The 18,999-nt window shown below is 52.7% G+C and overlaps 4 protein-coding genes across 5 annotated transcripts; 3 read left to right on the top strand and 1 right to left on the bottom strand.

Moving 5' to 3' along the window:
• Positions 1 to 1,597: 1,597 nt before the first annotated feature.
• Positions 1,598 to 9,686, top strand: PTPN18 (protein tyrosine phosphatase non-receptor type 18). Its single transcript, XM_053473505.1, has 17 exons — positions 1,598 to 1,781; positions 3,101 to 3,209; positions 3,499 to 3,575; positions 3,759 to 3,854; positions 4,018 to 4,056; positions 4,364 to 4,432; positions 4,659 to 4,721; positions 4,796 to 4,938; positions 5,203 to 5,269; positions 5,346 to 5,423; positions 5,833 to 5,919; positions 6,116 to 6,201; positions 6,628 to 6,986; positions 8,541 to 8,599; positions 8,891 to 8,918; positions 9,196 to 9,261; positions 9,347 to 9,686. Exons 1-17 carry the CDS (start codon positions 1,692 to 1,694, stop codon positions 9,409 to 9,411), a joined length of 1,581 nt encoding a protein of 526 aa, XP_053329480.1. The 5' UTR covers positions 1,598 to 1,691; the 3' UTR covers positions 9,412 to 9,686.
• A 1,455-nt stretch (positions 9,687 to 11,141) lies between these two features.
• TUBA3E (tubulin alpha 3e) lies at positions 11,142 to 13,360 on the top strand. The gene is made up of 4 exons (XM_053472704.1): positions 11,142 to 11,384; positions 11,630 to 11,778; positions 11,917 to 12,597; positions 12,890 to 13,360. The coding sequence occupies exons 1-4, from the start codon at positions 11,264 to 11,266 to the stop codon at positions 13,184 to 13,186; spliced, it is 1,248 nt and encodes a 415-aa protein (XP_053328679.1). The 5' UTR covers positions 11,142 to 11,263; the 3' UTR covers positions 13,187 to 13,360.
• On the bottom strand, positions 13,236 to 16,658 carry IMP4 (IMP U3 small nucleolar ribonucleoprotein 4). 2 transcript variants are annotated; one of them, XM_053472702.1, is made up of 9 exons: positions 16,603 to 16,658; positions 15,477 to 15,585; positions 14,942 to 15,025; positions 14,685 to 14,794; positions 14,325 to 14,457; positions 14,096 to 14,250; positions 13,926 to 14,020; positions 13,767 to 13,840; positions 13,236 to 13,691 (listed from the first exon to the last, which is right to left on the bottom strand). In XM_053472702.1, the coding sequence occupies exons 1-9, from the start codon at positions 16,603 to 16,605 to the stop codon at positions 13,579 to 13,581; spliced, it is 876 nt and encodes a 291-aa protein (XP_053328677.1). In that variant the 5' UTR covers positions 16,606 to 16,658; the 3' UTR covers positions 13,236 to 13,578. The 2 variants fall into 2 exon arrangements, with proteins under 2 accessions (XP_053328677.1, XP_053328676.1); XM_053472701.1 differs by having other exon boundaries at positions 13,926 to 14,250.
• Positions 16,659 to 16,721: 63 nt separating this feature from the next.
• On the top strand, positions 16,722 to 18,930 carry CCDC115 (coiled-coil domain containing 115). The gene is made up of 6 exons (XM_053472703.1): positions 16,722 to 16,814; positions 17,265 to 17,403; positions 17,598 to 17,701; positions 17,858 to 17,973; positions 18,447 to 18,611; positions 18,702 to 18,930. The coding sequence occupies exons 2-6, from the start codon at positions 17,275 to 17,277 to the stop codon at positions 18,812 to 18,814; spliced, it is 627 nt and encodes a 208-aa protein (XP_053328678.1). The 5' UTR covers positions 16,722 to 16,814; positions 17,265 to 17,274; the 3' UTR covers positions 18,815 to 18,930.
• The last annotated feature ends 69 nt before the right edge of the window (positions 18,931 to 18,999 follow it).

Here is an 18,999-nt window from a genome sequence, read left to right as displayed (position 1 = left end):
GTATACTGCTGGGTTAGTGGGGGATACATCGGGGAGAGTGGGGGACACATCAGGGAGAGTGGGGGACACCACAGAGAGAGTTGGGGACACAACGGGGAGAGTGGGGGACACAGCAGGGGGTGCAGTCCGGCCGTGCAACGGACATAAATCATATTAACATATTCCCAGACAGCCCTGCGCCATACTCAGGGCACCAAGCCCCGCAATGTCTGTATAACCTTAAGCCTTTGTTCTTGGGGTGATCCTGAAGGAGTGGCGGCAATCCCGGGGTACCGATGGATAGCTTGGGGGCCTGAGGATATCCTAAAAAGCAACGCGATCGGCCAAGGGGATCCTGAGCAGCAGCTCAAGTTTCCCCGGGACGGACCGCGAGGTAGCTGGCGTACGTACGGTAACTGTGCCGGCTGAACTCCGCTCTCCTGGAAGTCCCAGCGACCAGGACTCTACAGGAGGCTCCCTCTCCGAACCACCCCTGGTCCTATCCCACCACCTGTGGGTTAACTCCATGAAAGGATACTCTGTGGGGTCGATGTTGTCCGGGATACGAGGGGTTAAAGTCTGGGTGTAGGGCATGTGAAACACGGACAGGGTAGGATGTGAGGGAGAACAACGCACAAACAATAATCACCACATATACAGAAATCAAACAATAACTAATAAAGACGGCACCTATTAACCCTGGGCCGTCACAGGGGGATTCAGCGGGGAGAGTGGGGGTACTGCGGGCAGAGTGGGGGGTACATCACAAAGAGTGCGGGACGCTGCAGGGAGAGTGGGGGATACTGTGGGGAGGGAGCAGAGGCCGGTAGACTCTAGTGTGGGTCTTCACTGTTTTTAGAGCGTTATGGCCGCCGCCGGTACGTCTGCAGCTTGATGGGAACCAGCAGCCACTGACTGGTAACTGATGAGTTATGAAAGTTGGCCTTGCATTCCGCGGCGACCACCAGGTCAGGCATTGCTTCCAGCGGCCGTGATTATAGCCGGTCCTGGGCGGTGCTGCGGATGCCATCGCAGGGAGATGCAGTCATTGCATGTTCTGCGGCGACAACGCCGTGGGCTTCCCCCGTGGCACGGAATGAACACCTTTTATCTGGACAGTATGTCTGTACTCCTGCGCATGTGTGAGCGCAGCGGTGGGCATTTCACTAAGTACCCCGCATGTACCAATCACCTCCCCAAGCACTGTCATGGCGGGTGGTTTTTACGCAAATCCTTTGCCCCTCCTGCCCCCGCTGTGTGGATATTCTACCCGTCTGCGTTTCCAGGGTCTGCAGCCCACATGCCTGAAATACGGAGATGTGGGCAAAACCTGACACGTGCCGTCTGTCTCTTTCCCTGCCCGCTGTCTGTGTATGTCGTCTGTCTCTTTCTACGTGTCTCTATGTGTGCCGTCTGTCTCTTCTTGCTGTCTGTGTGTCGTCTCTCTCTCTCTCCTTGCTGTCTGTGTGTGCCGTCTGTCTCTCCTTGCTGTCTGTATGTGTGCCGTGTTTCTCTCCATGCTTTCTCTGTGTGCCGTCTTTCTCTCTCCTTGCCGTCTCTCGTAGGGTGCTGTGCCGGTCCTGCTGGTCTGACGGGAGAGAGGTGGAGGGGGGGAGTGGCTGGAACTGTTACTTCCTCATACTGCCGGGAAGTTCACCGTCCCCTGGGTGCGGTGACACAGGTGGGATCTGTCTGCGGGAATATAGGGGGCAATGGCTGCCGAGAGTCTACGGGGGTTTCTGACCCAGATGGAATGCACACAGAGGAAGGGCTGCGAGGATGCCCTGGGCAAGGAATTCCAGGTGAGTTCACCACGTCGGATGTACTGTATGTACCCGGCCCTGTACCCAGCTTCTCTGCTACCTTGACAATCCACCTCCTGTAAGTTACCCCATTGTAAGTTACCCCGTTACACCGGTGCTGTACCAGCCCACTGCACCCAGGTACGCTGCATCCACCCCGTGCCCTGCCACTTAGGTATCACACCCCACTCTGTTAACCTGACACTGGACCCCTCATCAGACCCCGTTACCCTGACACTGGACCCCGCTCTCTGAGGCCCCCTCACTGCTGTCTGCTACTCACTGACAGCGCTTTCCCCATTCATCTGTTCTTCTTACCCACAAAAGAGGAAGCCAGGTTCCAACGGTCACAATTAGCATGCGGGGACCTCTCGCTGACATTTAACCCTTTCTGGTGAAAGCTTGGAAGTACAATGTATTTTAAACAAGTCATTTTACAATATGACCCTACCAGTTCGTATCCATTACATCAGGGGTTAAAAGTGCCAACAGAGGTCATGGAAGATTCCTGGAGCTTTAGGGTAAAAAGGGTCTTGCTGTCCCACCACACCCCCGAGCGCACCCTGCGTGGGCTGCTACAGAGAGTGGATTTTAACTGGACATTTAATAAAGTTCTGGGTTACCGTGTTGTGCCCCCCCCATTGACCTGAGTTTCTGGGTTCTCCATGTGCCAATCGGGCGCTACAGTAACTGAGCAACTGAGACTGGGCATTCTATACAGAGACTGGGCATTCTATACAGCGACTGCGCATTCTATACAGAGACTGGGCATTCTATACAGAGACATGAGCATTCTATACAGCGACTGCGCATTCTATACAGAGACTGGGCATTCTATACAGAGACATGAGCATTCTATACAGTGACTGCGCATTCTATACAGAGACTGGACATTCCTATACAGAACTGCGCATTCTATACAGAGACTGCGCATTCTATACAGAGACATGAGCATTCTATACAGTGACTGCGCATTCTATACAGAGACTGGACATTCTATGCATCGACTGCGCATTCTATACAGAGACTGCGCATTCTATACAGAGACTGCGCATTCTATACAGCGACTGCACATTCTACACAGAGCTTGGACATTCTACTCAATGAAATTAAATTCTGACCAGTGATCTGCACAGCATTCTGTACAGAAAATGTACATTCTATCCAGTGACCTGGCATTCTATCCAGTGACTTGGCATTCTATCCAGTAAGTGTACATTGTATACACTTACTGGGCACCCCTTGCACAGCACACCATAAGCCTCACTAACTCTGAGGTTGCTTCATGGTAACCAAGATGTCATTTTTTGCCGTAACAGGACATTAAGGCTAAGAGCGCAGCGTTTAAACAGAATAATAATTACTCCACGGAAACAGGAGAAAGACAGGAGAACCAGAAAAAGAACCGTTACAAAGACATCCTTCCATGTGAGTATGAGGCCTCCAATCTGCCCTGCGTGGGGTACAGGCGCCCTGTGAGGCTTCCTATCTGCCCTGCGTGGGGTACAGGCATCCTGCGAGGTGTCCGATCTGCCCTGCATAGGGTGCAGGCTTCCTGCGAGGTGTCCGATCTGCCCTGCGTAGGGTGCAGGCTTCCTGCGAGGCATCTGATCTACCCTGCGTAGGGTGCAGGTGTCCTGCGAGGCGTCCGATCTGCCCTGCATGGGGTACAGCTCTGCCCATGCAGTGCCCACATCATACCTCCCATTCCTTTCAGATGATGAGACGCGGGTTCCAGTTAAACTCCTGGCAGAGGAAGTCGGGTCGGATTATATTAATGCCAGCTTCATCCAGGTAACCAGGTCTGCTAGTGCTGGGTGGGAGGAGGGGCAGCACGTTATGTGCTCAGCAACACACCAAATGTATGACCAACCTGGGTCCTCTGGGCGTGATAAATGCAGAGTGGGGCACAACACCTTATTCCAAGCTGGCAGGAAATCCCACCACTCCATCAAGGGCTTCCTTACTCTCTTACAGGGTCTGGATAGTAAGCCTCGGTACATCGCCACACAGGGGCCACTGAACCACACTGTGCTGGACTTCTGGAGAATGATCTGGCAGTATAATGTCAAGGTGAGACGTGAAAAAACGCAGTACCACAATCTCTGACTTGGTATTAATAAGGCACCCCAGAACCTGGCAGCATGGCGGTGCACCCGAGGGATATGCTAGCAGCTAAACAGAAGCGTGTTGGCCAAGTGTCGAGAGCTAACATGCTGCTTGCCGTGTCTTGCAGGTGATAGTGATGGCGTGTCGGGAGATGGAGCACGGCAAGGTGAGATATCTTCCACCCTTGATGTTTTGGGTCTCCTGCAGGTACTTTGGGGAGATCACATGCCTTAAACTTGTCAAATGTCAGAGTGGCCCTTTAACATTTTCTGAGAATTGTGCCCTGGATTAAATGGCGGCACTTGGAACTCATAAAAGGGGGCATAAAAGAGGAACTAAACCTTTTGTGGCCCTTAGTAAGAATTTGGCAGCGTGTTGGGTGACTGGAGATGATTAGAGTTGGGTGATATCGCCCCCTTGCTGTGGTGCTGCTGGGTGATGTTTGGATATGTGAAACGTCTTTTCTCTTCCAGAAAAAGTGCGAGCGATACTGGCCCCTGGACGAAGGACACATCCAGTTTGGGCCATTTACCATCAGCATGGTCAGTGTGCCTGGTCAGATGCCACATTCCCACCGCCACAGATTCTGCCACGTACAGCAAGGCAGCACGTTCTGGAGTACTGGGGTGATGTGTATCACATGGACGTCTCTGTCTACACGTTAATGAGACACCCCATTCCCCAAAACATAGATGTTATTCCAGAGAGTAGTTGGTGAAGAGACTAACTCACCTGTGTCCTAACTAGTCTCTGCTATTCTTTTATCAGATAGAAAAGATTCTTGTGAACGTAGAGGTTGTGCTGCGCAGGTTCAGGGTAATGTTTCAGGAGGTGAGTGTAACCCACCCAGACGAGCGGCCGGTTTCTTACCATCAGGCCAGCGTTAGACTCTGTTGTGTCTGTAGGATATGCGGGAGATCAGTCATTTCCAGTACGTGGCGTGGCCGGATCGTGGGATTCCCGATTCCTGCTCCTGTTTCCTGGAGATGATCCAGCTTGTACGGCAGCACCACGCGGAGGACAGCGCGCCGATATGTGTCCACTGCAGGTAGGTGGCCATGAGAAAGTGAGGTACTCAACACGTACGTAACAGAACAAGCAGCTGGACCCTGAATTCTAACAAATCCGTTAAATTTAATATGAAGAACATACAAGGTGCTATCTACAAGAGTCATGCTGCATGCCTTTCACGCTACATGCCTGTTACATGCATGACCTGCTTTTCTGCCCCAGAGATAATGTGTCAATTTGCCCCCTGTATCCAGTCGTCATTCTGCCCCACGTGTAACCTAAACTTATCTCCCCCGTGCAGTGCGGGATGTGGGCGCACAGGTGTCATCTGTACAGTGGAGTATATCCAGAATATGGTGCACAAACAGGTGGGTGAAACCCTGCGGGGCCCCTGGGATATTCACCCCTGGAAGACACGCGGTAACCAGCGCTCTGTCCTTTCAGAGGGTTCCCAGTGACTTCAGTATCTATGAGATTGTGCTGGAGATGAGACGCCAGAGACCCTCAGCGGTGCAGACCAAGGTGAGTGCGGTTCAGTTGTGTCCCCGATATTTCTGGACAATAGTACAGGGTAACGGAGAAAGTCAGCCAGGCTGCAGAGCTGGAAACATGGCAACTTGCAGGGCCCATGCTCTGCTGTCATCTTCATCTCCAGCAGCCAGGTTCAGGAGTCATCCTTCTTCAGATAGCAGGGATCACGCACGGAACAAAGAGTCCATGTTACATTTAGGGACCCAGTCACATCATGATTTTAGGGTGTGAGGTCGGTGATAGTTTGAGAGAGGGTAAAATCTTTGTGTGAAGTTTCTTTATCAGTTGTTGCCGATTCACATAACTCAGACTTAGTTTAGAGAATGTGCCCCGCTTTCTCGCACGTTTCCTCATTGCTGCAGATTATCTCACTCCTTCTCACCCCTAACTCAATCTCCAGGAGCAGTACAGCTTTCTGTATCACGCAGTCACTGAGATGTTCGAAAAGCAGCTTCTGGTGAATCACAACTACGAGAACCTGAGTAAGGTGAGCGGGCACTCCCACCCACCACAACCTGCACTCAGTCCCAGTAACGAGTGGCAGAAAATTACTTTATATGACATGAGGTGACGGGGTGGCTCGCATGGGTTAAATCAGACTGTGTTTAACACGGTGAAACAGGAAGAGAAACTTCCTGATTATGAATGCGTTTTATGATAGATCCTCTTCCTCTGTCCTGCAGAATAACACTCCGTTCTATGACGATGCTATCAGCTTCCCTCCCGGCGCTCGGACACTAACTCGGTCTCGGAAGGAGGTCGGCCAGAGGTAAGTGCCAGTAAATGCCCCTGATATTTGGGAACCGCTTTCGAAGCTGCACAATCGACAACTGAAATAAAAACAAATTACTGATTTGGAGGGAAACCTCTTGAGTCTTCATGTCAAACTGTAGGGCACTCACCCACTCTGGCCAGAAGAGCACAGCGAGGTTCATCTCCTGCCTCAGAGTATTGGGCTCACAGCGGAGCCTCTGCATTTAATACAGATCTGTCATGGAATACGATATCCATGTAAATGTGTTCCCCAAAGTCCTACCCCAACCACGGATAAGATAGAAGCTGAAGGTGGTGGTGGAAGAAGCCATGCTTCTCATAAAAGTTCCTCAGCTGCTGACACTAAGGTCACCTGTAGAAGCAAAGCCCCACAGCTAGGATATGCAATGTCCATGACCAGATCTCTCCTCTCTCTGTACAGATTCTCTCTTCCCTCGGGAAACGTGTCCCTCTGTGGCCCTGATCAGTTTGCCAGATCCAATCCAAATATGAGTGAGACCTACGCTGTAGTGCGAAAGAACAAGCCGGCAGCTTCCGCGACGTCATCTGCACCTCGCACTCCTCCCTCCACGTTGGAGGCAAAATATGATAATGTAACCAAGTACATGGTACCCTCAACACCCACGGAGCCCGTGTACAGCACCGTGGCCCCCAAACCTAACCGAGCATCCGTGTCTCCGAATGCAGTGCCAATCTCCTCCTCCTATAGTCTTGCTGGGATGCCAAGCCCTCCAGAGGTTACCACAGTCGAGTACGCAAAAGTCACAATGCCCAGGACAGGTAACAGACGGGCTAGGCGCAGATTTAAAGATTTCGGCCTCATTCCAGGGATAGTGGGCTCCTTGTGCTGCTACATGCCGGGGAAGGTGGAGTGACCTGGATCCTCCTCGCTAAACTGGGCTGGGATTTTCTGGAACGGGCCTGGCGTGTCTTCCACGCACTCGTTTCAGGTTCTGCACTTTATATATTTTGGCTTACCATAGATGCCTCAGGCACGTTTTTACTGAGAGTCTTGATGGTTCTATAGCCGAAGGGACCATCGGTATCCTCGCTTCGCTGGGCGATACGTCCTGATATGTCCTCATTAAACAGGCTCCTTCCAGTGCAAAATGTAAGAGAAATAAAAAAAATCTATGTTTCAGGATATAGGGAAGTGCCAAAAAAGGGTTAAACATACTTTCACTTCTCTAATTTTTTTATGCAAGCGAAGATATAAAAACCGTGCAGTATTACCCCGGCGGGGGTGCCATACACCTCCCTCCCTTCACAAACTCTCCGCGGAGAAGGGAGCCCAGGGTCCCCGTCTGTTCTACGACGCACCGTATCGTGTAGCTCATAGACCTTCATTTCTCTGCCTGCTCGCAGATTCTGTCCGGTGTTGTTCCGGCAGCCGCGTGGAATGTGCTGTCACCACACACGCGTGTGAAGCCGTTTCCCTGCCGTTGTCATTCTACGTATGGGAGATACGGGACTCGCAGTCCACCGGGCTGAATACGGCAGGCAGAGCCTTTGAGGTTTTGCGCAGCTCCTGCATAGGGAATATTAAAGAGCGCAGCGGGACAAGGAATTAGCGCAGTTGTAGGATGATACCTACGAACCGTCTCCGCCGCCCAGCGTATGTGTTCCTGTCCTTTGTCTATTATATCATTTACGTCTATCTGTGTTTGTTGTGATGTATGTAGGAGCCACGGGAGATCTGTCTGTCCTGTATTTGTTTGTTGTATCTGTGTTTGTCAATAAACAAAGTTTTACTCGTCCTTATCTCTGAATAATGGAAACCATGAAGTGTGAGGTTGGTGAAAGACTGGAGAAGGGCAGGTAGGGCATGTTGGGTGCCTATGATGGGGAGAGGTATAGGATCGGGTGCGTCTGATGGGGAGAGGGATGGGGGGGTGCATCTGATGGGGTGAGGGATAGAAGGGGGTGCATCTGATGGGGGCGAAGCGTAGAAGGGGTACATCTGATGGGGAGAGAGATAGGAGGGGTGCTTCTGATGGGGTGAGGGATAGAACGGGGAGCATCTCATGGGGCGAGGGATAGGATGGGGTGCGTCTGCTGGGGCGAGGGATAGGATGGGGGGGTGACCGGGGAGGCATAGGATGTGATTGGGCAAATGAGGCCTGTGTTGGCAGAGATAAGTGGGTTAGGGTGAGTGCTTGGAGGGTAGTGTGAGTGTGCATTGCAGACAGGCATGGGGCAGGTGCGTGTGAAGGGGTAAATGAGGCCTGCAGAGATAAGTGACACAGTAAGGGGGTCAGGACCAGCAGGAAACCCGTGGGGCGGGATGTCGCAATTGTGCTTTTTAATGTCATGGCTCTTTCCCTTCTGCCATAGTGGACACACATTCGTACGTCAACGCTCTTCAAAGTGACTGGTGGCAGACTCCCCTGAGCGTGAGTATCAGACACTTGTGTTCCTCGTATCATAATAACAAGATGGGTAACATGGTGGCACATTAGGGAAAATGGGAAGTTGTCACAATGCCGCCACATCAAGTGGTTACCAGCAGGGCAGGAAATGTTAGGATTCCACCAGAGACAGCCATGGGGTGCACTGTTATTATAATCATCTAACTAGGACAGCACAGAGAGGACGGGCCTCTGGCACCTCCCGATCCTTCAGCCTCCCCTGGACAGTGAGGAGACCATAGGGAGCCCCTATAAATATCTTCCTTCTCTCCATAGGGATTTCCTGCTCCTCCAGGAAGAAGCGGTGAGTATCACCCACCAGCAAGCCAACCAATGGCTTCCTTAATCAGCATGTAAATGGCACTTCTGCGTGTCTTGTAAGTGGGCAGCAGTGAATTATTAGGTGCTTGCGACACGTGGCGATTAATCAACACAGCAGGCAGGGCACCCTGGCCACTTCCTAGCTTGCACAGGATATGCTTTTTGCTGCATGGATTGCGCTGAATTACCCCGCGGGGCGGCTGTAAAGGCAGTAGCCATGTTTATCGTTCGGTGACACTGACCACATCTTCTGCCATCAGTTGGGATGATTACACGGGATGATTACGAGGATGTTAATCAACCGCTTGCAGTGTCTGGAGGCATAGGTGAGTAGCCCTGGTGATGTGGCTCAGGCCTTGTACGCTGCATTGCTCATTATTCATGGGCTCTTGTTGTTTTTAACCCCTCCAGGATTTAACTGCCGGATTGCTAAACCCAAAGGGCCACGGGAACCACCGGCTGAGTGGAGCCGATGAGACTAAAATCCAACCCCAAATCATCTAAACGGTCCAAGACACGAAGCATAGAGCCTCCTGACCTCGTGAACACCGAGACAGTGGCTATAACTTCCCGATCAGGCTGAAGGCCGGAGGGGCTGATGGGGCAGGATCTTGAGACGCAGTCAGAGTGACCCCAGCAGCGAGGAGCGCGGAAATCACGTTTCTGGATTCTTTTGTTTTCATTACACGGCGGGTTTAATTTCCGTTAATTACGAGCTTTATTTATCAATAAATAGCTGACAAGCCCTGGATTTCCGGTGATGATTGGTTGATGGATTATCCAGTTTGATGGGGGGATTTCACAGGGAAGGGGAAGAGTTGATGTAACCCACGGGGCATCTCTCGGGTGTTGGGAGAGGGGTATCTGAGACCCTGAGAGGCTACACTGGCCCAGCCGTCCCTCGGTTTGGCACTTCAGTTAACAGCAGAAACACCGGCTAGTTACTCAGTGCAGGTTATACCCAACTAGTTGGCCATACACACTGCCTGTTATACCCAGCTAGTTCACTGTACACACTGCCTGTTATACCCAACTAGTTACCCGTACACACTGCCTGTTATACCCAACTAGTTACCCGTACACACTGCCTGTTATACCCAACTAGTTACTCGTACACACTGTAGGTTATATCCAGCTAGTGACCTGTACACACTGCCTGTTATACCCAGCTAGTTACATGTACACACTGCCTGTTATACCCAGCTAGTTACCTGTACACACTGCCTGTTATACCCAGCTTGTTAGTTACCTGTACATATTGCAGGTTATGTCCAGCTAGTTAGTTACCTGTACACACTGCTTGTTATATCCAGCTAGTTAGTTACCTGTACACACTGCCTGTTATACTCGGCTAGTTAGTTACCTGTACACACTGCAGGTTATACCCAGCTAGTTAGTTATCTGTACACACTGCCTGTTATACCCAGCAAGTTAGTTGCCTGTACACACTGAAGGTTATATTTAGCTAGTTAGTTACCTGTACACACTGCAGGATATATCTAACTAATTAGTTAGTTACCTGTATACACCAGAGGTTATATCCGGCTAGTTAGCTGTTATCGGCTCTGTCAGGAGCTGACGAGATCAGCGACCGCCCTCGAGCTTCCCGCGCAGGGATGACACGACCTACAGCCAATCAGGAGCCGTGAAGACTGTTGCTGTGGGTGTTACAGCCCGGGCCCTTCTAGCAAGAAGGTTTATTCTCCGCCTTTTCTACGTATCCATCCAATCAGTAGCTGGATCAGCGTCTGGGCGCGAGCCATCTAGTCTTTAAAAGGATCGTGAGAGGAGCGACAGCGGCGAAGAAGAGACGGCTGTGGGCGTTCGGAAGCCGTGTCCCTCGACACCCACTGTAACCCACGCACCGAGAGCTCCCGCAATATAAGGGCCTTCCTTTCGTTCCCCAGTTGTGAACCTCACCCCCCCCCAGGCCGAGCCATGGTAAATCTCAGCCCCCGCGGGTTGTGTGTGAGCAGGGCTGTTGCATCTGGTAGAAAGAGTCTATGAGGAGGTGCTGGCCGAGGGTTGTGTGAGTTGTTAAAATAGTAGCCCATATTTTGTGTGTACAGCCAGTGGGGCAGACACTTGGTCCCAGTAGATTGGCTGTCCGGGGGTCACATATAATAGGTGGGGACTAACTGCTGGGATCTTTCCATGTTTTTTGTGGGCTGCCCTGGTGTGGTGCGCTGTGGCACTGGTTGATGGATTTTTGCCCTGTCCATTCAGAGAGAGTGCATCTCAATCCACGTGGGCCAAGCCGGAGTGCAGATTGGCAATGCATGCTGGGAGCTGTACTGCCTGGAGCACGGGATCCAGCCGGACGGACAGATGCCCAGCGACAAAACCATAGGCGGTGGGGACGATTCCTTCAACACCTTCTTCAGCGAGACGGGGGCTGGCAAACATGTCCCCAGAGCCGTCTTTGTGGATCTGGAGCCAACTGTGGTGGGTAAGAAACCTGCGCGCCAGTGAATGGATAAACGGGCAGCCACTTCCTGCCACTCGCAAACTCCCACAGATTCCCTACGCATGATATGGTGTACCTTAATGGCTTATGTATGAACCAGGAGCGCTATGTCCCACCCCGCCTAAAACTAGTGCGCAAGAACGTGTGCCACGGCCTAGTAACCCCGCATACGACATGCTGGCCACGCTTTGTACAGTCTAGCCTTACACGCATGTATCTGTCACTAGATGAAGTGCGGACCGGGACGTACCGCCAGCTCTTCCATCCTGAGCAGCTGATCACCGGCAAGGAAGACGCCGCTAACAACTACGCGCGTGGCCATTACACGATTGGGAAAGAAATCGTCGATTTTGTTCTGGACCGCATCCGCAAACTAGTGAGTGGTTTCCATAGTAATGTCTGTAATTGCGAGGGTTATTTTGTTTGCGCTAAATAAGACGTGGCTGTTAACCAGACGGGCCTCGGGGGCCAAGGTTCCTACATGCATCTTATTGTTTTCCCCGTCTTTCTTCAGGCTGACCAGTGCACGGGCCTGCAGGGCTTCCTCATTTTCCACAGCTTCGGTGGTGGCACTGGCTCTGGATTCGCTTCTCTGCTTATGGAACGGCTTTCTGTAGATTATGGTAAAAAATCGAAGCTGGAGTTTGCCATTTACCCAGCGCCACAAGTATCCACAGCTGTAGTGGAGCCGTATAACTCCATCCTCACCACGCACACCACGCTGGAGCACTCGGACTGCGCGTTCATGGTGGATAATGAGGCCATTTACGACATCTGCCGCAGAAACCTAGACATCGAGCGCCCGACGTACACAAACCTCAATCGCCTCATCGGGCAGATAGTGTCCTCCATTACGGCTTCGCTCAGGTTCGATGGGGCTCTGAATGTGGACCTCACTGAATTTCAGACAAACCTTGTCCCATATCCACGGATCCACTTCCCTCTGGTCACGTATGCCCCGGTAATCTCTGCCGAGAAGGCATACCACGAACAGATCTCTGTAGCCGAAATCACCAATGCCTGCTTCGAGCCTGCAAACCAGATGGTGAAGTGTGACCCTCGCCATGGCAAGTACATGGCCTGCTGCATGTTGTATAGAGGAGATGTGGTGCCCAAGGATGTGAATGCTGCCATCGCCACCATAAAGACCAAGCGCACGATCCAGTTTGTGGACTGGTGCCCAACAGGATTCAAGGCTAGTATCTGGGAGAGTTAAAAACGGGTAGATTAAAGGATGTGAAGGGGCCGGGTTTCCACAAGTCCCCCTCCATCATGCTGCCACTTTTACTATCTACATGCAGTCACATACAGGCCGGCTAAGGGGCAAAGCATGTACTACATATGATAAAATGCAGCCCAACCCCTAAAGCAAACCCCTTCGCCAGGGACACGGGGCCGGTGAGATGCTGCGGAACAATGGGGAGTTTACACTGGAGAGGACCATCAGACTAACAAGGAAAAGGTTAACCCGATTCACTTTTCTGCAGGTCGGCATTAACTACCAGCCGCCCACCGTGGTTCCAGGAGGGGACCTCGCCAAAGTGCAGCGCGCGGTCTGCATGCTGAGCAACACGACGGCCATCGCAGAAGCCTGGGCCAGACTTGACCACAAGTTCGACCTGATGTACGCCAAACGTGCCTTTGTGCACTGGTACGTGGGAGAGGGGATGGAGGAGGGGGAGTTCTCGGAGGCGCGCGAGGACTTGGCTGCCCTGGAGAAGGATTATGAAGAGGTTGGGGTAGATTCAGTGGATGGGGGGCTGGAGGAAGTGGATGATTACTGAGCGCAGGGGGGGGCAGCATTCCTGTGACCCATCAAGTTTTAAGTTTAAGAAAAGGTTAAAGGTTTTATTGATGTTATTTTTACATGTTTTACTTTAACAATTAAAGTCTGTTACCATGGAAACATCTGCTTCTACAAAGAAGCCACTCCAACTTTATTGCTCGTCTGGGGCACGGAGGTAACCGAGGTACATCTCAAAGACAGCAGGAAGCCTGAGGTGGGGGGCACTGTAGATAGGGTGTGCAAGCTGCAGCGGGTCTGGGGCTGTTTTAGCGAGTTCACACACATTGCACAAAGCAGGTTTCCTTTTCCAGTACTTCAAAACAGATGGGCAAAAAAATAATAAAAAGGCCAACTTTATTTACACTGAGCAAACAGGCGCACAAGGGGGTTCTACTCCACGCTGAGGTACTTCCTCTTCTTAGCCGTGTTGGTGTAGGGATGCCATCGCCACTCCACCTCCGCTGTGTTCTCGTTCTCCAGTGTTCCCAGTTTAATCATGTACACTGCAAAACATTAAGATCAGCGCAGGAAGAGCAAAGAGAACAGCACATGGAGACGGCACTCGAGTATCTACTCACACTTCATCTCGAAGCGGGGGCCCACCTCGGACAGCTCGATGTTGCGGTGATCGGTCTTTTTATACACGTTGTGCCTGGAGAAGAGAACATTTACATCCAATGAATACCGGCAATGCCCGTGGCAGAGGGCCTCGGCCACACGTGGTGACCGACGGTTACCTGAACGAGATGTAGTCATCCTGGTTGGCGAAGGTTATCACCCTCCTGCTGTCATCTTTGGGAACCGGGAAGAGATACTTCAGGATGTTGGACACCTGGAAGGAAAGACACAACGCCTCAGACACACGCTGCGTGACGGGGTAACGAGGCAGCTGGGGGACGGTTCTTACCCTCTGCCCCAACCTGGAGGTGAAATTATGGAAGATGAGGTGCGGAAAAGCCTCTGACATCGTGCCCAGGTCGGGAATGTCGTGTCTCATGACCACGTTACAGAGCGTGAAGTAGGCGGTGGGTCCGAATGGAAGGTGACACACGATCAGGCCGTCTGAAGGAGAAACGCGGGGTTAACTCAATCATGCGAGAGGAGTGCATGAACAACACGGGGGGCTCCGCACTGACCTGGCATCCCTCGGTGCTCGTGTACGATGAGGAGGTCGGTGACGTCGTTGGCCTTGCACGCCTGCACCAGAGCCCCCACCTCGTGCTTCCCCCTGTTCATGCGCTGCGCGTTGGGGAAAACCAGCTTCATCTCCTGATTGAGGGAAGAAAAAGGGACCATTAATCCAAAAAGGGGGCCAGGCTGGCCAAGGGATGGCGGCCATCACTGCTTCCCACAGAAAACCACCCAGCAAGGGGGGGCACTGACAAACGAGGGCCCTGTGGCCGATCCCCCGACCATACCGTCAATGACCCCCATCACTAAGCATCCATTCACCCCACCTCGTGTGGTACATGCCTATGGGGGTGGCAGTCACGCACCTTGGCAAACATTTTGAGGCGAGAGCTGGGGTCTCTCGATGTTGTAATCATGATTTTAGGGTCTTCTACTCCAGCCCACTTGTATTCATCGTCAACGTGAGAGGCCACCCCTGCGAGGGTAACAGAGAAATCAAATATCAGTAATAACATCTAAATAACGCGTCAGAGACGCCGGCGCTAAGTATCCACTCACAGCGCCAACTCATCAAAACACATCAAGCTTTATTACAAACAGCGACAGAGCTGCTTTATCTTACCTTCGCCGCCTTCATCGTCGTACTCTATCTGCTGCTGTAAGGCGAGAGCGTCCCTGCGGACCTCAGTGGGGATGAGTCGGTTCTCTGGAAGAAAAGGAGACATGAACAGAGAATCAAGAGCCCGCGTCTCGCTCTCAGCCGCCGCCACATGCACGGTACATTTCTTTATATGGCGCCTGCAGAATCCGTAGCTCTGTTACAATCAGTCAGAAAAACACAATAACTGGTACGAAAGGAGAAGAGGGCCCGGCTCCCAGGAGCTTACAATCTAGTAAGGGGAAGTGAAACAGTAGGAAAACACGGCCTGGACGAGTCTGGACGATCTGTAGAGGTTGTCGTCATTCAGATGGCTTAATTAGGATGCTGGCTGAGAGTGATAGGTAGAAAGGCTGCTCGCTTCTCAAAAAAGGGAGTTTTTGAAAGTTGAGCAAGACGGGTCGGAGCGAGGAAAGGTGAGGAGGGCAGTTAGTAGGGAGTTGTAATAATCCAGGCGGGAAGTCACGCGGGAGCCGGTTAATATTTTGGTTGTTCGTACCTTCGAGCGCTCGCTTCAGCCGCTGCTTCTTGTCCTCGATGCCGTGTAACTTGGCCTCCTGCGCCTTCCTGTACAGATACTCCTTGCGGAGCCGGGCTTCTCTGCGCAGCTGCGGGGAGGGAGATGCTGCATTATACCCCAGCTCACAGCACGCTGCCCACCACCAGTCAGCCAAAATTTTTTATAATCCCCCCAACCCATTTACCCCGCTCCACAACGGCCAGTGCCCATGTACCTTCTAACCCCTTCCCTCCCGGCTGGCAGTACCTATGTACCTCTAACCCCTTCTCTCCCAGCTGGCAGTACCTATGTACCTCTAACCGTTTCCCTCCCGGCTGGCAGTACCTATGTACCTCTAACCCCTTCTCTCCCAGCTGGCAGTACCTATGTACCTCTAACCCTTTCCCTCCCGGGTGGCAGTACCTATGTACCTCTAACCCTTTCCCTCCCGGCTGGCAGTACCTATGTACCTCTAACCCTTTCCCTCCCGGCTGGCAGTACCTATGTACCTCTAACCCTTTCCCTCCCGGCTGGCAGTACCTATGTACCTCTTACCCTTTCCCTCCCGGCTGTCAGTACTTATGTACCTCTTAACCCCTTCCCTCCCGGCTGGCAGTACCCATGCACCCCTAACCCCTTCCCTCCCGGCTGGCAGTCCCCATGCACCCCTAACCCCTTCCCTCCCGGCTGGCAGTACCCATGCACCCCTAACCCCGTCCCTCCCGGCTCGCAGTACCCATGTACCCCTAACCCCTTCCCTCCCGGCTGGCAGTACCCATGTACCCCTAACCCCTTCCCTCCCGGATGGCAGTACCCATGTACCCCTAACCCCTTCCCTCCCGGATGGCAGTACCCATGTACCCCTAACCCCTTCCCTCCCGGATGGCAGTACCCATGTACCCCTAACCCCCTCCCTCCCGGCTGGGAGTAGCCATGCACCTCTAACCCCTTCCCTCCCGGATGGCAGTACCCATGTAGCCCTAACCCCTTCCCCTCCCGGATGGCAGTACCCATGTAGCCCTAACCCCTTCCCTCCCGGATGGCAGTACCCATGTACCCCTAACCCCTTCCCTCTCGGCTCGCAGCGCCCTGGATAATTTTCTGGGATCCTCTATATCTCACTCACCATGCTAGTTGCAGGAACTCACGTGGATACACAACCTCACAAGTACGCGGGTTCTCATTGGCTACCGGTGCTGACCAATCGCATCACAGGCAACTTTGCCATCAACTAAGATGGAGCCCGCCAGACAGATCGGCTTCGCTGCGCTTACTCGGAAGTGTCTGGTTCACGTGACTGAAAGCAGGAGCGACAGCAAAACGGGCACTGAAGAAAGGGTATGACATGTCTAGTGATGCAGAGTATTACCTGCCCCGTGTGATAGAGTATGGTGTCGGGGGTCTCAGCGTGTGTAATGGTGCAGAGTATGGTGTCAGGGGGTGTCCTGTAAAATGGTGCAGAGTATGGTGTCGGGGGTCTCAGCGTGTATAATGGTGCAGAGTATGGTGTCGGGGGTCTCAGCGTGTATAATGATGTAGAGTATGGTGTCAGGGGGTGTCCTGTAAAATGGTGCAGAGTATGGTGTCGGGGGTCTCAGCGTGTATAATGGTGCAGAGTATGGTGTCGGGGGTCTCAGCGTGTATAATGATGTAGAGTATGGTGTCAGGGGGTGTCCTGTAAAATGGTGCAGAGTATGGTGTCGGGGGTCTCAGCGTGTGTAATGGTGCAGAGTATGGTGTCAGGGGGACTCATGCTGCTGCTGCTGCTGCTGCTGCTGTTGTTGTTAGGGGCACCAGGATGGCACCTGCCCCCGAGGACACCCTGCCTGGCGTGTGCCAGAAGTTGGACCATCTGATTCTCCGGCTCATGGAGGACTTGGAGTTCCTCAGCCATAAGAGGGATGCCATGAACCAGCTGATTGAGAAGGTGAGCTCCTCAGACTCCTCCCACTGCGCACAGCAGCACCTCCTCACTTTACTGCAGCCGATGGGGAGGCAGGCTCTGCCCTGATTAAACCCCTCCCTCTGTCATCAGTCCACAACACCTTTGGTATTTGGGGTAGATGGAGGCAGTTGTGGTGTTTGCCCCATGCCATGCGTGACCCTTTATGTTTCCTGCAGGGGTGGCTTTTGCTCTCTCAGTCCCGGTACTCCATGGGGAATAAGTTTGTGTCTTCTCTCCAGTACAAACAGAACATGGTGGCGTCCGTGGCGGTCCTGGACAGGTGAGGTTACCCTGAAGGTCCTGCTTGCCCCCCTGCTGCGGGTTTCTTTTCCCAGCCCCGCCGTGGGATTTATTTCTATTAGGGTGCTAAGTTTAGCTTCTTAATTAATTCCCTGTCCAGCAGAATCATCTCACGTTTGCCTCCTGTGTTGTCCAGGCGCACGGAAGATGGAGGTGCGGAGTTTGGGGTGGAACGCGTGGAGGCCACAGAACGAGACGCCAAGAACGGAAGAGAAAACCGGGAGGTGCAGGAGATCGGGCCCTCTGAGTCAGGTGGGTGGCGTGATAGTCAGCTTGTGGACTGTATTTACTAAGGTGAAGGGGCCATCTCTGTACATATCGGAGCCTTGTCGCCACTGGGCGGAGCTTAAAGGGATGTGCATAATGATTGGACTTTCTCTGTATGCCCCACCTAGCATACACGGGAAGGGGGGGGGCAAAGAGAAGAAAGGAGGCAATAGCAAGGAGAAGGAAGGGGAAACGAAAAGAGCAGGCGAAAACGAAGAGAATAGGGAAGAGAAGAAAGGAAAGGGGGAAAGAAACGAGGGGAGAGAAGAAAGTGAAGGGGAAAGGAAAATAAATGCTCACACTCTAGCTGATGATGAGGAGCCCCTCCGATTACACAGCGTGGTACGTGGAGGCAGTGGCTGTGAAAACCCCTCGTAACGCGTCTCTCTCTCTGCGTCTATAACACGTCTCTCTCTCTATCTCTCTGCGTCTGTAACATGTCTCTCTCTCTCCTCCAGGACTGCGTCACCGGAAAGGTCTCCCAGAAACATCCAGAGCAGCCAGGGCAGAGCAAGAGGAAGATGCCCGGGGGCACGGGCCGCCTCGTCCTCAGGACCCCTTACGCTGGTTCGGCGTTTTGGTTCCTCAGAGTTTGCGCCGCGCACAGAGCGCTTTCCGCGAGGGTGAGTAAAAGGCAGCGCTCTCTCTCCTTGCCGTTTTGACGTGTGGAGACGCCGTTACCACGTCTGTGTCTCCGTGTTTTCTCCGCCCAGGGATCCTGTTGGCGGCGGACGTGGCCTCTTTACAGAACAGCATCGAGAGCACACGGAACCAGTACCACGCTCTACTCAAACACAAACGGGAACTGCAGACGCAGGATGTCTGATGTGCCCAGCAAGGGGGCAACGCAAAGCGGGAGCAGACAGGGAGCGGCGGGCACTCTGGGCTCTCTCACTATAAGTGTGTTTTCTATACAAAGCGTATTAAACTGCTGTAAACGTGTCACTGTGTCGTTCTCTGCCGCGAATATAAATGAGGACTCTCAATCTGCTTGTATCATACATCATACAG

The sequence above is a fragment of the Spea bombifrons genome, chromosome 8, assembly GCF_027358695.1.
Source record: "Spea bombifrons isolate aSpeBom1 chromosome 8, aSpeBom1.2.pri, whole genome shotgun sequence".
In the NCBI taxonomy this organism is placed as follows: Eukaryota; Metazoa; Chordata; class Amphibia; order Anura; family Pelobatidae; genus Spea; species Spea bombifrons.
Note: the sequence above shows the minus strand (reverse complement) of the source record. Positions and strands in the feature narration are given on the sequence as shown.

What these genes read in the sequence shown, in the direction of transcription:
- PTPN18 (XM_053473505.1), top strand. Translation starts at nt 1,692, where the DNA reads ATGGCTGCCGAGAGTCTACGGGGGTTTCTGACCCAGATGGAATGCACA. An exon ending in CCCTGGGCAAGGAATTCCAG is followed by an intron (nt 1,782 to 3,100) that starts GTGAGTTCACCA and finishes TTGCCGTAACAG; the next exon opens with GACATTAAGGCTAAGAGCGC. An exon ending in TCAGGGTAATGTTTCAGGAG is followed by an intron (nt 4,722 to 4,795) that starts GTGAGTGTAACC and finishes TTGTGTCTGTAG; the next exon opens with GATATGCGGGAGATCAGTCA.
- TUBA3E (XM_053472704.1), top strand. Translation starts at nt 11,264, where the DNA reads ATGCCCAGCGACAAAACCATAGGCGGTGGGGACGATTCCTTCAACACC. An exon ending in TCTGGAGCCAACTGTGGTGG is followed by an intron (nt 11,385 to 11,629) that starts GTAAGAAACCTG and finishes ATCTGTCACTAG; the next exon opens with ATGAAGTGCGGACCGGGACG. An exon ending in TGGACCGCATCCGCAAACTA is followed by an intron (nt 11,779 to 11,916) that starts GTGAGTGGTTTC and finishes GTCTTTCTTCAG; the next exon opens with GCTGACCAGTGCACGGGCCT.
- IMP4 (XM_053472701.1), bottom strand. An exon ending in CGACGATGAAGGCGGCGAAG is followed by an intron (nt 14,795 to 14,941) that starts GTAAGATAAAGC and finishes TTACCCTCGCAG; the next exon opens with GGGTGGCCTCTCACGTTGAC. An exon ending in CCCCCGCTTCGAGATGAAGT is followed by an intron (nt 13,692 to 13,766) that starts GTGAGTAGATAC and finishes AATGTTTTGCAG; the next exon opens with TGTACATGATTAAACTGGGA.
- CCDC115 (XM_053472703.1), top strand. Translation starts at nt 17,275, where the DNA reads ATGGCACCTGCCCCCGAGGACACCCTGCCTGGCGTGTGCCAGAAGTTG. An exon ending in TGAACCAGCTGATTGAGAAG is followed by an intron (nt 17,404 to 17,597) that starts GTGAGCTCCTCA and finishes TGTTTCCTGCAG; the next exon opens with GGGTGGCTTTTGCTCTCTCA. An exon ending in GATCGGGCCCTCTGAGTCAG is followed by an intron (nt 17,974 to 18,446) that starts GTGGGTGGCGTG and finishes TCTCTCCTCCAG; the next exon opens with GACTGCGTCACCGGAAAGGT.